The sequence below is a fragment of the Malus sylvestris genome, chromosome 12 (genome assembly GCF_916048215.2).
Source record: "Malus sylvestris chromosome 12, drMalSylv7.2, whole genome shotgun sequence".
Lineage (NCBI taxonomy): Eukaryota > Viridiplantae > Streptophyta > Magnoliopsida > Rosales > Rosaceae > Malus > Malus sylvestris.
This window is the reverse complement of record NC_062271.1, coordinates 22,014,018-22,028,368: the sequence shown is the minus strand read 5'-3', so window position 1 is coordinate 22,028,368 and position 14,351 is coordinate 22,014,018. Positions and strand designations below refer to the sequence as shown.

Here is a 14,351-nt window from a genome sequence, read left to right as displayed (position 1 = left end):
AAAGCACCGGAGGGTGGTTATCCGGAGCCTCAGTACTGGACAAAACCCCAGAAGGAGGAGGCATCGGAGGTTGATCATTTGGAGCTTCATTACGCGATACAGCCCCAGAAGACGACGGCAATAAATGCCTTTGGAACAAACCCACAAACTGCTGATGATCAAGTAAAACCTGACCATCAGATTCCTTCATCTGGTCAAGCTTCCTCTTCATGTTTGTAGCATAGTCATGTGCGAGCCGGTGCAACTGTTTATTCTCATGCTTGAGCCCTCTAATCTCCTGTTTGAGACTCATCACTTCAGCAGCCAATGATTCAAGTTGGCGGGTTCTAGCAAATAGGCGTTGGGCCATATTAGACACTGAACCTGCACACTGAACACTAAGAGCCAGAGAATCCTTAACAGCAAACTCATCAGACCGTTTGGAAAGTAGTCTGTTATCTTTGGGAGTGAGAACGTTCCTGGCCACCACCGCAGCGATCATATCATTCTTCATCACAGAATCCCCAACGGTAAGAGGACCAGTAGGGGATATGAAGGATGGGCACCATATGTTGTCTGGAGAAGGCGTGGCTGTCTCTTCTCCAAGGTTCAAGTCAAAACGACGGTCGGAGGGGCCAGACATTTTCAAAGGTGTTGAAGAAGGAAAAGGTCAGACAAATCAAGATCTTAGAAGTGCAAGAAGTGAGCTTCTACTGGTGGAGATTCAAGTGTGCTGTGGAACTTAATGCCAGCCTCTATAAAAATCTGCACTCGACGGAGCTTCATAAATCGAAGAGGCATTTGCTTTCTCAAAAGCTGAGTTACTCAGAGACCACGAGGGCCGATCTCATAAATCAAAGAGGAGCTTGCTTTCTTAAAAGCTGGGCTGCTCAGAGACCACGAGGGCCGATCTCAGAAATCGAAGAAGCACCTACTTTTTCAGCCTCGTCAGCACCTATCACATGCACACTCAGCTTTGCGGAGATTACGGGCAATCTGTCGAAGATGTCTGGTGAAGTAGAAAGCACGTGAATCTTACTGTTCAATCACCACTCTCCACACGCACCATCAACTCCTCGGGTACCACATATAACTTTGCCAAAGATCTCTGACAAAGTTTAGGCACGAGAATTTCGAAGTTCCAGCTACCCTACTATTACCCACAAGGGTAAAGGAACAGCACCACTGCTTGACAACTGGAAAGTCCCTATATGTGTCGACCTCTGTGTTCCGTGGCAAGATAGGATGGCAAGAATGTCCAACCTTTACTCACATTAGAGAAAAGACTCCCAACATAATTACTTTCTCAAAAATCGAAGCCGCACCGTTTTCCGAATCTCAAGAGCCAGATCCCCGACGGGATTGCTTGTTCGAAAACCGAAGAGGCACAGCTCTCAGAACTTCGAGAGCCAGATTTCCTTAGATAAAGCTTGTTTGTAATCTTCACACGCAACATCAGTTTTCCAGATACCACATACCACTTTTTCAAAGTGCTCTGACAAAGTTAAAACACGTGAAGCTGGCAGCTCCCACTACATTGCTGTGACCAAGAAGGGTAAAGGAATAGTATTACTACTCGCTATTGGGAAATCTCTATATATGTCGACCTCCTTCCTCTACGAACAGGCAAACTTGCAAAAATGCTCAACCCTTTCTCGCATTCGAGAAGGCACCCTCAACATAACCTCTCGAAATACTCAGCTTTATTTCCCCCCGATAATGCCTCAGCAAATAAGCCACGCCAAGAACAAGAGTATCTCATATCATCAGGGTCGAAAGCAAGAGTATCCCATATCATGCTTTCTCCCTGTCCTTGTTTTTGTCCTTGTCCACACCTGCAGGACAAGGAGAAAGAGAGCAGTCAGTCGGAACCTGAAATCAAACCTCCAATCTGGAACTGACTGCCTGAGACCTTTGCCTGGTTGCTTACTTAGCATTGCTCTCAAGTACTCATCCTCAAATGATGTCAAGGTCATGAATTCCACCGGCAGATACCTCATGACAATTGATCAGATATTAGCTCTTTACACTGAAGCTGCCAAGCGTGGATAAGTCATTATGAAGGAATGTTCTGAATGACCATTTAAATGCAAAGGTTGCACACCACTTCTGCCATGCAAAAGATTGAAGTAGAAGGTTCAACGGTGAGCTGAAACAGATCACTACAGCACGACACCTTTCCATACCACATTCATTATTCTGTCAACAGCAAAAGTATCCCATATCATCAAGGTCGAACGTACTCTAGATTTGATGGACTTGTTTTGACCCTCAAATTCTTGAGTCGGCCTTATACTCTGGAAGGAACCAGAAAACCCTCCAGCCCAGTTCAAGAATAAGCCTGTGGAAAGTTACTTCTTCAAAAGCAAAAGTATTTCATATCATCTCTTCTCCATTTGCTTCTCCTTATCCTTGGTGCTATTTATGACACAAGGAGAAGGAGAACAATCAACAGGAAGCCGAGGTCGAACCTCCGATCCAGGTTGCTTGCTTGGAAGTCTGATTGCTTACCTTATCTGTTACCTCATTCGACAAATCTCCTAGCTCGGCGACTTGGGGGACTCCTACTATAGGGTTCGTATCGCACTTGACCAAGCCCGAAACTACAAGTAAACTTCAAGTGAAATTGATACATTACCTTGTGCATCTTCATCGGTTAAAGATACCACCCCTGGATGGAGGAAAAGTACTTCTAGAGAAGATGCCACATCTACATATGAGACAGATAAGGCACGTGAAAATGATACCACACTTCGGTACTTAGAAGTTTCGTGATTACTCAGTGGCTTGGATCTTGCAAGTCCCCAACCGAGGAGTTTCCCTCACTCGGGAACTTAGGGGAGCACTTTTTGTACCATACTTGACCAATCCCGAAACTACTGAGCACCGGTCAACGTTATACCGTCAAGGACCCAGAAGAGCTTCCCTTCAACCAGGAGGCCAATCACAATGCGACACGTGTCGACATCAAAAGCCAATCACAGCGCGACACGTGTCAACATCAAAAGCCAATCATAACACGACACGTGTCAATGTCAGAACAAAACTAGAAACTCTCTTCTATAAATAGGGATCATTCTCCCACAATAATCTCTAATGTCACTTTGTACTAAACTATTCACTAGAACTCACAAAATGAGAGCTTGAACCTATGTATTTGTGTAAACCCTTCACAATTAATGAGAACTCCTCTACTCCGTGGACGTAGCCAATCTGGGTGAACCACGTACATCTTGTGTTTGCTTCCCTGTCCCTATTCATTTACGTACTTATCTTCACTAGTGATCGAAGCAACCAAGCGAAGGTCACGAACCTGACACTTTCTGTTGTACCAAAGTCCTCGCTGATTTTGTGCATCAACAAAGTCCATTAGTAATCTTGATGCTAATTAAAATTTTCATCCAAATTTCATTGAGAAGTTACACGTGCTGCTCACATGCAAGAGTTTAAATGTCTTTACAGCTTATTGACTGTGGGTTTTCTATTGTCATTTTTAGATTTTTTTTTTTTCAGTTTTTTTCTTTCTTTCTTTTATCTTTTTGGATTTTAAAACATTAATTTCATGACCATGTGCCAATGTCATTAGTCGTGGTGGTCAATAATATGAAAGGAATTTTTGTTCATTGCATGTGAGCGGCACATACAATATTTTTACAGGAACTTGTATGAAAGTTTTGACTAAGATTGCTAATGGACTCCATCACAGGTGTACGATTGATAACTTTTTTTTATCATGGGGGTCATTTTGAAAGTAACCCATCACCGCAGAAACAATGAAAAAAATTTAGCCTTTTTTTAATAAGAAAACTAATTAAAATGGTTTGAAAACTTTGAGTTTTAATGATAAGGACAAAATAAAGGGTAAAGTGAATAGTACCAGGATTGACCTTTTAGTGTAAAAATGTGATTTTTCGTTAAAGTGAACAGTACCGGGTACTTTTCGTTAAAGTTCCCTTTTTTAATTGCTCTATGTGCATGTGTCGTATTTTACGTGACAGCTTTAGCTGACATATGGAAGTATTAACAGCAACATAATTTTAATATGTTTAATCCTTTAATTTACTAAAAAAATGGTTCATAGAGTCCAACGATGGTTTGCCAATATTCATAATATCACAAAATGCTCCTCCCTAACAATTTAATTAGAAATGGCAAAACTAAAATTAGTTAGTGGGTTTTTAAAATTATTTTAAACTAAAAATTGTAATTTAAGTTTTAATAAATAAAGAATAAAATGTAAAAAATATAGAATAACTAATAAAATAAAAAATGGCAATTTAATGGAATAATGTTAGAGAGACAAAATTTAGAGATCAAATTTGCAAACTAAATGATGTGTCATCAATAAGAATAAGCACGTTTATCAACGTATAAGTAATAAACTAATCATTAATTTTCATGTCCTTTAGTTTTCAAAACTTTGTCTACAAATTTAATCTTCCTAACATTACTCAATTTAATATTTCATAAGAAAAAAAAACAGATGACAAGATCAAGTACAAAGACTTGTCTTTTTGGAGGCCAGATCCTCGCTGGATCCTTTTTGTAAGGATCCCAGAAATTCGTAAATCGTGTCCGTTCATCGTATATCGTAAGGTCAGAAATTATTTTAAATACTTTTATTTAAAAATAAATAAACAATACTCGATAAAACTGATCGTATAATGTACGATGAACAGACACAATTCACGGATTTCCAGGATCCTCACTAAAATGATTCGGAGATCTTGTTGGATCTTTTTGTACACTTCAGTAAGAAGAAGGATCCAATGTTTCGACTAAATTATTCATTAAAAAAAAATAGAGAACCAATGTTTCGACTAAATTATTCTTTCATTTTTCTCTTCTCCATCCTCTAGTCGACTTTCTTTGTCTTCTTTCATTCTCCTCTTCCCATTCTTTGTCGTCTTTCATTCTCCGCTTCCAATTCTGTCTTCTTTCATCCTCCGCTTCCAATTCTGTCTTCTTTCATCCTTCCCTTCCAATTCTTTGTCTTCTTTCATCCTCCTGGGGGCTTATGAATATCATGCGATATTTGGAAATTAACAAACCCATCTCCCCCTCTCTTCTTTCCAGAAAAAAAATGAAGGCATTTCTGCAGCAACTACTCAACAAGATATTCACTAGCATGTTGGATAATGACCTTGACCCGCCGAACGACCACCACCACCAGATGCCGCCAGCTCTAGGCCGCCTAGGAAGCACAACTTAGATTGGGCAACAATTATTCTGGCGTATTGCTTGTCAACGGCATTCGGAATGGCTCTCGTACCCATCCAACTTCACTCCAAGCAGCTCCCTCTAACCTTTTGCTTTCTCGGTCTCGCAATCACACTCTCCTTCTCGAGTATCTTGGTTAGCAAGTTCATTCAGAACTCCAAATGCCCACGAATCATAGTTCATCTCTTCCATTATTTCGGTGTCTTCTTTGGGGTGATCGCCTTCTTCATTTCCATCACAATCTCATTTCCCTTCTGGTTCAAGTGTACTGCCTCTGTCATCTACGCGGCCTCAGGCCCTGTCATACTACTTTGTCACCACTACTATAACTGATCAGATGTATCCAGCAAGAATTAAAATAATTCCGGAAAAGAAAAAAGCTTCCGAGAGGAGAGAATTGAATTGCAATGTTTGAATATTACTCATATGTATGTGCGTTCTAGAATTAAGACAGTTTGTAGACTGCATGAAATAAATCCGATGAAATTGAAATGATATGGGTGAATCTTGTTGGAAAATATTAGTATCTAAATTTGTTTTAAGGAAAACAAATAAAAATGACTTGAAAACTTAACAATAAGGACAAAATAAAGGGTAAAGTAAATAATACCAAATTTAACTTTTTAGTGTAAAGATGTGGTTTTTCGTTAAAATGAACAGTACCGTAAACTTTTCGTTAAAACTTCCTTTATTTTAAGAGTAACTATTTGTACCATCACATGTACCAGCTCTTTAATTGATATAGAACCCACCAACTCATGTGAATACAAATAAATGATAAGAATAACATTTTTGTTATTTTAATGTTTAGTATTTTGAGCCTAATCGGTTAGTACTAGGGTTTCATTTCCTTGCTTATTAGGCCAAAGCATGTGAATACAAATAAATGATAAGAATAACATTTTTGTTATTTTAATGTTCGGTATTTTGGGCCTAACTCGTTTTTTCCCTATTAGGGTTGTGTCAGTTTTCTATATTTATATGGTACTTTGTAACCCTATAGAATAAGAAGTTAGTCACGAAAACTGGTCTTTGTAAAAACTATATATAACATGAGGAAAAGAACAAAACTCTAGCCTCTTCGGGGCCAACAGTCGCACCATGCTTATACATAGAGGCAAGCAACTAAAGATATTAGGCCGTGGGACTCCCCAAACAATAGAAGAATATCCTTCAGTATGCAAATTCAATCTGACGCTGTGAAGGCATAAACTCTTCGATAGAAAAGCTCTCAGCTGAGACTCCTTGCCGTACACTATCAAGTGAAAGGATAGAAGTTCGGAAAGAGCAAACTGCCTAGAAGAATGTACGCAGCAGAGTATGCCCAAACTATATATCCCCATCGCTTACCGGTACCACGAGATTTCATTATATACGACGCAAACCAATAGAGGGGAGGGCTGAAGGATAAGAAACGAGTAGCAACCTGTCAAACATGAAGCATTCAAAGTCATGAAATCAATTTTCCAAATACAAACCTTGCCAGAAAAATAACATAATAATACCAGTAAAGAGAACAAGCTAAAAACCAAGATGGTAATTATTATTAATCACTAATCTATCATGCCATTCTGATTACCAGGCAGCATCTTTACACCATCTTTGGAAGAAAACTTTACGCGTCATCTAAGTGAAAAGTTTTAGTCTTGGTGCATACAAATCTGGAAATACATGCATAGTTCGGAGTTTTTGGTGAGTCAGTTCTATTCAAAATGTAAAACTTGAGCATGATTAATCTTTACATGATGGTTAATCTTCATCTATCAAGCTTTTCGTCCCTGAAACAATTTGTCAATTACAAGGGGAAACAAGCAACTGATTCCCTCTAGCTTGCCTTTTCCATTGAAAGATAAAATAAATCATGATGCCAGTGATGATCAAATTTCTTTTGTTTCAACATCAGAATCCAAATATAAACCCAAAAATTTGACAAAATTATATTGATCAAGTTGAAGAGAATTACTGACAACCATAATTTCATGAAGCTGAATATTTTGTATTCTATATTTCTCAAATACTCCTAGCTTAAATTTTTTTTGGCAAAATAAAGAACTTAAAGAGGGAATAAAATCAAACCTGCACATGCATGACAAAAAATGCGGTGGCTGCCATAACTCCCAAATGTAGAATACATGGAAGCACAGCAACAGACAAGTATCCTTGCTTTGCTAATGCTTTATGTTCTTCTGAGAGTAAAGCAGGACCATCTTTGTTCACTTGCTTCCTTGTGCGATTTTCTGTTACATTTGCAAACGATTGATTACACGGTGTTGAAAGCCAGCATGAATGGAAGAGAAACAATATTCCAAAAATACTGATTAGTTCATGCATAATAAAACAATTGGATGCATGTGCACAAATTGATTTATGTCAAACAATTGATTTACTAGCTTCATATATGTCAACAGAATAAGCTATAAAGCAATGACAGTAATAATATGTCAAATCACAAAGCAATGGCTGTTTAAAAGTAAAACCCTGACTTCTGGAGGAGTATTCTGTTAGAGAAAAGAGCACAGCAGCAGAATCTTTGTCCTCAGGAGGAGCACGGAAACCCAAAGAGAAGAAATTTTCAGGCTTTGACTTCGCGTAATGAATGATTGAGCAAAGTGCCAGAGACAATATTGGTGACGCCAGCAGAAAGTTTGGCAACTGTTTAACTTGGAAGTATCTCAAGAAACCTACTCCCCTGGCATGAAGGTAAACCATCAACTATGAATATATCTCTATTTTATTCCAATTTTTTACATTTATCCTTTATTTGCACGGTATAACTATAAGTATAACAAGATGAAACAGTACAGCTGTATATAGAGCTAGTCCAATTACCATTTCTTGCAAAATCAAATACTAATTTGTATCTTGTACATAATAGACCATCCTTTATTACTATTTAGTGATGCTTTACCAATAATCAACAGAACAAGGACTTTTTTCGTAACATTGCTCTACAACAATTGACAGTAATGATGGTGAATGTTTAGCTAAACCTGAAAAAAGGTATTAGTCTGATGAACAAGCATTGGTGGTTAAAGACCACATACCAATAGTGACTTTGAATATAATTGTACAACAAAGGTACCCTTGCATTGCACCAGGGCCTCATATCGGATGGAAGATGTCCAAGACAGAGATTGTTGTATCCATATGCTTGAAATGCAATAAAAGGAACAAATATACATATACAGCGCAGAGCTCCACCAACAACAGCCTGCAATGCCAACTGCCACAGAAATGAAAATTACTAAGCGATCATCTTTTTGATAAGTATAAACACAAATTGCTTTGTGCTACATAATTGACATGTTCTGTTTTCCTTTGATACTATACAAAAATATTCTAACCGCGTCTACATGGTACGGAGTGGTATGGTTTGCTGAATGAAAGTCTACTTTCGTGGAACCGAGTAGGCAAAATAAATTGTTGATAATCAGGATACTGAAGCTTAATCTTTCATATGTATCAACTTAAAATCATATGTAAAAAAAAAAAATTGAAACCTACAAAAGGGCGCTTTCTCAAGAAAACAGCATCATAGGCCTGATGCATAGTCTGAAAACAGAAATAACCAGCATTAAGCACTCCATTGGACCTTGAAAATCCCGAAAGAGCAAACCAAAGAACAGCAATGACATCTTTTCCAGATATTAGATGGTACAATCCACCAACTGAAAAAAGGGCGAACAATGTCTCTGAATATCTGCAGTATAAAGCAGATGAAAACCTCAGCCTGATGCAATATCATAGGTACCAACAAGAAAGAAACAAAAGAAAAGGGAAAATTACATTGATGAATAGAATATGGAAGCTGGATTGAAGCAAAACAAAAGCGAAGCCCTCACTGCTGCTTCTTGGTCCTTCAAAATGACAACTGAAAGCCTGTTAAAGTGACAAGGGAAAGACAAGTAATCAAAAGTTTTAAACCAATCAAAAAGTCAATGTAAAATAATCAAGGGCAGCCAATTGGATCCAGGTTGATATTTATAGCTCCCCATTCTCGAAATTTCATTCTGATATATATCTACATTCTTCCCTTTTAATTATTGACAAAATCCAATTTCAGAGAATAAGGGCCTCATTAAGGTGGCAGACAAGCTCTAATTATTGCTGGAAAGAAACACACTTGAAGATGCCAAATAGTTATAGTCCGGATAAACCTTTTCCAAATCGAATTGAAATTATGAAAATCCTAACTAGCTCACCTGTATAAATAAACTGCCCCAAACACGAAGCCAATGTTATTAATCACATAGCCGGATAATCCCAACACAGCTCTTTGCCCAATAACTGGAACCAATGGCGCCAAAACTGAAACACAAAGCACAACTCCTAACTATACAAAAGCACTTATTCAAACTCAACAAACTGATAAAACACCAATTGGATATGCTTAAAGTTCAGAAATTGCCAATTGGGTAAGCTCAAAGTTCACAAATTGCCAATTGGGTAAGCTTTCACAAATTGTCATTTGGGTAAGCTCAAATTTCACAAATTGCCAATTGGGTAAGCTCAAAGTTCACAAATTGCCAATTGGGTATTGCTTAAAGTTCACAAATTGCCAATTGGGTATTGCCTGAAACCGTAGAAACTAACATACTTCCAAAATGGTATTACTGAAAGCTGATAATCTGGGCCTAACCTGTGCGGGATAAGAACGACATGCAAAGAGGAAGAAGGGGGAAGAAAGCATAGGTCTGCTCGTACTCGTAGCCACACTCTGCAATCCGGACATAGTAGACACCGTCCCATACAATGCTGGACTCGATAGCCGAACCCAGGGAATGAAAGAGAACGTTTTTTTGTGCGGGGATGGTAGATAGGCAATCGGGATTGATGGGGGCGGAGGTGTCGTACGAGGACAAGAGAGTCCGCCATAGGAGGATTAGAGTCAGGACTAGGAGTCTGGACTGGATTGCTGATCTGATCACTGTGGCTTCATGGTGGAGTTTCGGTGAGGATTTGGTAGGAGGCATTTGGGTTTGGTAGGAGGCAGTAAAAAATGAACGGACTTAAAGGCTGCCTCTTCTAAGTAGTCTTTGATCTCAGGCAGTGACCACCTGTGACACATGAGTAATTGTCTATCAGTAATTCAGAATTCACCAGAAATACAAAATATTATCAAATAAGTTATAACTGGAAAAACATAAACAACTTACAGCCTCCAGCTGTATGAAAATGCTTGTTTAATTTTTTTCTGCTGCTTTTTGAGATGGAAATGGAGGCTTATTCTTGTCTTGCGCTCAATGATATCAATTTCAGCTTGTTCCCAAACGTACTGCAGAAGCTAAAAGAAAGTTAAAGACTTTGCAAGTTAACAATAGCCGCTAATTTTTCTCCAAATTTTTCAGATATCTCATCCCCAACCATACATCCAAATAAAATAAAAGTAAAAACTCCACAGTACCAATACACAACAAATTTTGAACCTGAAAATCCATCTTCAAAGTTCTATCAAATGCGAGCATTTACTCAATTTTAAGAAGTTGTATGTTAAAACTTAAATCCCATGATGAACTCACCTTCCTTAATCTTTTCTAAAGAAGCAATAATTCACATAATGTATCCAAATAAGAAAATAACATATGATTCATGCGATCTTATACTTTCATATCCAAGTTATGTTTATGCAAATCATGAGAGGCACACATTTAAATCTCATCCCCTGCACACGCCCTAAGTAAAAAAGAAATCAGCTCCTCCATCATTCAATGTCCAAGCGGATTAGAATGTGGAGTAATAGAATATCAAAATGCAACTTTCAATTTTTAATGTACTTTAATAATTATTTCTTCAACTTTACGTTCAAGTAGTTCTTCCGATGGAAATAATTGATTTCAAATTTTCAAGTGCCTAACCAGTGAGGCACCCTTTCTTTCCGAACTCTGCTTAACAATCCATGAACCCTGAAGAGAGAAGAGAGAAGAATCAGTATTCCAATCTCTTCACGTACCCATCGGCTGCGGTATTCGATTCGAAGTCGTGCATGAAGGACACATCAAGTCCTCTGTCTGAGAGAAGCCTGGCCGTTCGATTAGGCGTAGATCGACGGAGAAGAGAAGGCCTCCGACGCCGGCTGAGTGGCGAAAAGGTCGTCTACGGCGGAGCCGTGGAAGATTGGGGAATCGGTGGCGGAGTCCCTGAGTTCGTCGGAGTCGACGAAGGAGTCGAATCGCTGGGAGGAGAGTCGGGGGTCCTCGCCCAGGTAACCGTCGTCGTCGAACGGGCGAGTTGACCCGGTGGTCGGGACTGAGTCGTCTTCGAAGGAGATTTTGATGTTTTGTGGTGGTGGAGGTTGGGGAAGGGAGATGAGAGAAAGAGGTGGATCGGCTAGGGTTTGAGTATGGAAGAGATGAAAATTGCAAAGCACCACCTGTTTTGGCCGAAGCACGGCTCACACCCGTGGATCAAAAGTAGAGATGGCAATTTTGTAAATAACTCAAAATCCAACCCAAGTCATTGTTCATTTCTACGGTGCCAATTGAAAAGCTAAAGCAATATTTTCCAACAATATTCACCCGTATCGAGATGAGATCTTCTGCACTATTTTTTATTATTTTAATTATTATCAAATTAACATTAATTATGTTTGGTTTAATTAACAAAAGCACATAGAGGCCACAGGGATTTTTGGGTGCAGAAGATTTGGACTCACCCATATCATTTCAATTTCATCGGATTTAGTCCATGCAGTTTACAAACGGTTTTAATTCTATAGCACACGTACATATGAGTAATATTCAAAACCCTCAATTACAACTAACTTAACTCTTAATTAAACCATAAACGTCAATTACAAAATGGGTTCATAACATAATTCTTGCTGGATACATCTGATCAGTTATAGTAGTGGTGACAAAATAGTATTACAAGGCCTGAGGCCGCACAGATGACAAAGGCAGTAAACTTGAACCAAAGGGAAAATGGGATTGTGATGGAAATGAAGAAGGCGATCACCCCAAAGAAGACACCAAAAATAATGGAAGAGATGAACTATGATTCGTGGGCATTTGGAGTTCTGAATGAACTTGCTAACGAAGATGCTTGAGAAGGAGACTGTGATTGCGAGACCGAGAAAGCAAAAGGATAGAGGGAGCTGTTTGGAGTGCAGTTGGATGGGTACAAGAGCCATTCCAATTGTCGTTGACAAACAATACTCCAGAATAATCGTTGCCCAATCTAAGTTGGATGGGTCAAGGTCATTATCCAACACGCTAGTGAATATCTTGTTGAGTAGTTGCTGCAGAAACGCCTTCATTTTTTTCTGGAAAGAAGAGAGGGGGAGATGGGTTTTTTAGTTTCCAAATATCTTATTATATTTGGCACCTATGATCTTGGCTTAAAGCTGCTTAAATAAGATCTTGGCTTTTTGAGACAATCTCAAAAATACCCAAGTCACACTTTCTCAGAAAGTCTAGCGTCCCAATCCAAGTTAGTTCTTATCTCTCAAAAAGTTGACTACGCCTCAGTTGTTTTTCCCGCTCTTCTTGGTGCCTTTTCTCTATATAATTTTCCTCGCTTTTCTTGGTGCCTCCAAAAATCCTCATTCCCTCATGACTTCCCCATTTTTGTATAAATACCCAAAGACTCCCCCTTTCTCTTTTCAAATCTGCAGACTTTGAGAATACCAGATTATCCAATAGCCAAGATCTTTTGCTCAAACGGCTTTTTGGTTTCCATACCCTGCAATCAAACAAACGGTCAAATACTCAAATTACAAGCAAAACCCAAATCATATCTGAGAGAAACAAATAGAGACAGTGGACCTTATGCGACAGAGGCGGTAGCAGTAGTAGTCGCTAAGAGAAGCTCTGTTTCTGGTCTTGAAGAATAACCATTGCTTCCTCCATGGGCTCTCTCTCTCTTTCTTTTTCTCTCTTTCTCTCTCTCTTTCTCTCTCTCTCTCTCTCTCTCTCTCTCTCTTTACTATTGGCGTAGATGTAGAAAGACAAATGTGTATAGAGAAAGGGGGGAAAAAGACCGTTTAATTTCAAAACAATCTTGCTTCAAAATATGGAGCCAATTTTAAAATACAATAGGGAATGTTTGGGAGACGTATCCATCCATTTACTGCATATGTTTGTACCATACTTGATCAATCCCGAAACTATTAAGCACCGGTCAACATTATACCGTCAAAGATCTAGAAGAGTTTCCCTCCAACCAGGAGGCCAATCACAGCGCGACACGTGTAAACATCAGAGGCCAATCACAGCATGACACGTGTCAATGTCAAAACAAAGCTAGAAACTCTATTCTACAAATAGGGATCATTCTCCCACAATAATCTCTAATGTCATTTGTACTAAACTATTCATTAGAACTCACAAAAGGAGAGCTTGAACCTATGTATATATATAAACCCTTCACAATTAATGAGAACTCCTCTACTCAGTGGACGTAGCCAATCTAGGTGAACCACGTACATCTTGTGTTTGCTTTTCTGTCTCTATTCATTTACATACTTATCCTCACTAATGACCGAAGCAACCAAGCGAAGGTCACAAAACTGACACTTTCTGTTGTACCAAAGTCTTCACTGATTTTGTGCATCAACATTTGGCGCCGTCTGTGGGAAACACACTTATTCCTACTATCTCCAGCTTTGTTAAGCTGGTTTCCATAGTTCGTACACTCTCATTTGACCAGGCATCCCTCTCCAACATGGGGAGCGAATGAAGCCACAACACACAGAATGACACTCCCCTTGTGCATATTGTGAGGCAGCAGAGGAAAGAACGAAAGAAGTTTGCTCTTCAAGCTAAAGTCAATGAGCTGGAGGCTCAGAACAACAAGATAGTAATGAAGAATGAGATCCTCCAAGAGCAGTATGAAAAACTCTTCGAGATGCTCCATGAGGCTGGGCATGCTCAAACACACGAGCTCATCGCCCCTGTTGAAGTCAACAATCATCTGAATGCCCCCTAACACGGAGGGTCACCAATATCTAACATGGATATCTCTGATAGGGAGCGAGCTACCCATCAATGTGTTGATCAACATGAGACTTCTCTCAACCCAGCTGCTTCAACCCGAAGCAAGAGAAGTGGAGGAAGACATCTCCTGGTAGAGGGAGCGGAAGGATCGAAAGCAGTTTATCGCGACTGTTACAACTTCCTGAAGTAACGTCGAGAGAACCCCATCCACATAAGCTC

General features: G+C 39.2%; 1 protein-coding gene across 10 annotated transcripts; it reads right to left on the bottom strand.

The window, feature by feature from the left end:
- Positions 1 to 6,225: 6,225 nt before the first annotated feature.
- LOC126593182 (uncharacterized) lies at positions 6,226 to 11,605 on the bottom strand. 10 transcript variants are annotated; one of them, XM_050259107.1, is made up of 10 exons: positions 11,000 to 11,605; positions 10,356 to 10,474; positions 9,839 to 10,256; positions 9,402 to 9,507; positions 8,986 to 9,070; positions 8,792 to 8,899; positions 8,244 to 8,422; positions 7,677 to 7,888; positions 7,276 to 7,436; positions 6,226 to 6,625 (listed from the first exon to the last, which is right to left on the bottom strand). In XM_050259107.1, exons 3-10 carry the CDS (start codon positions 10,170 to 10,172, stop codon positions 6,458 to 6,460), a joined length of 1,353 nt encoding a protein of 450 aa, XP_050115064.1. In that variant the 5' UTR covers positions 10,173 to 10,256; positions 10,356 to 10,474; positions 11,000 to 11,605; the 3' UTR covers positions 6,226 to 6,457. The 10 variants fall into 10 exon arrangements, with proteins under 10 accessions (XP_050115064.1, XP_050115065.1, XP_050115063.1 ...); XM_050259108.1 differs by having other exon boundaries at positions 8,244 to 8,410; XM_050259106.1 differs by having other exon boundaries at positions 8,244 to 8,410; positions 8,704 to 8,899; positions 8,986 to 9,078; positions 11,000 to 11,604.
- Between the last annotated feature and the right edge of the window lie 2,746 nt (positions 11,606 to 14,351).

Excerpts from the sequence above, each read along its gene's own strand:
- LOC126593182 (XM_050259101.1), bottom strand. The coding sequence starts at position 10,172 with ATGCCTCCTACCAAATCCTCACCGAAACTCCACCATGAAGCCACAGTG. Across the intron at positions 7,437-7,676 it reads ATACTCCTCCAGAAGTCAGG|AAAATCGCACAAGGAAGCAA; the intron begins GTTTTACTTTTA and ends CAAATGTAACAG. Across the intron at positions 6,626-7,275 it reads TTTTTGTCATGCATGTGCAG|GTTGCTACTCGTTTCTTATC; the intron begins GTTTGATTTTAT and ends CATGTTTGACAG.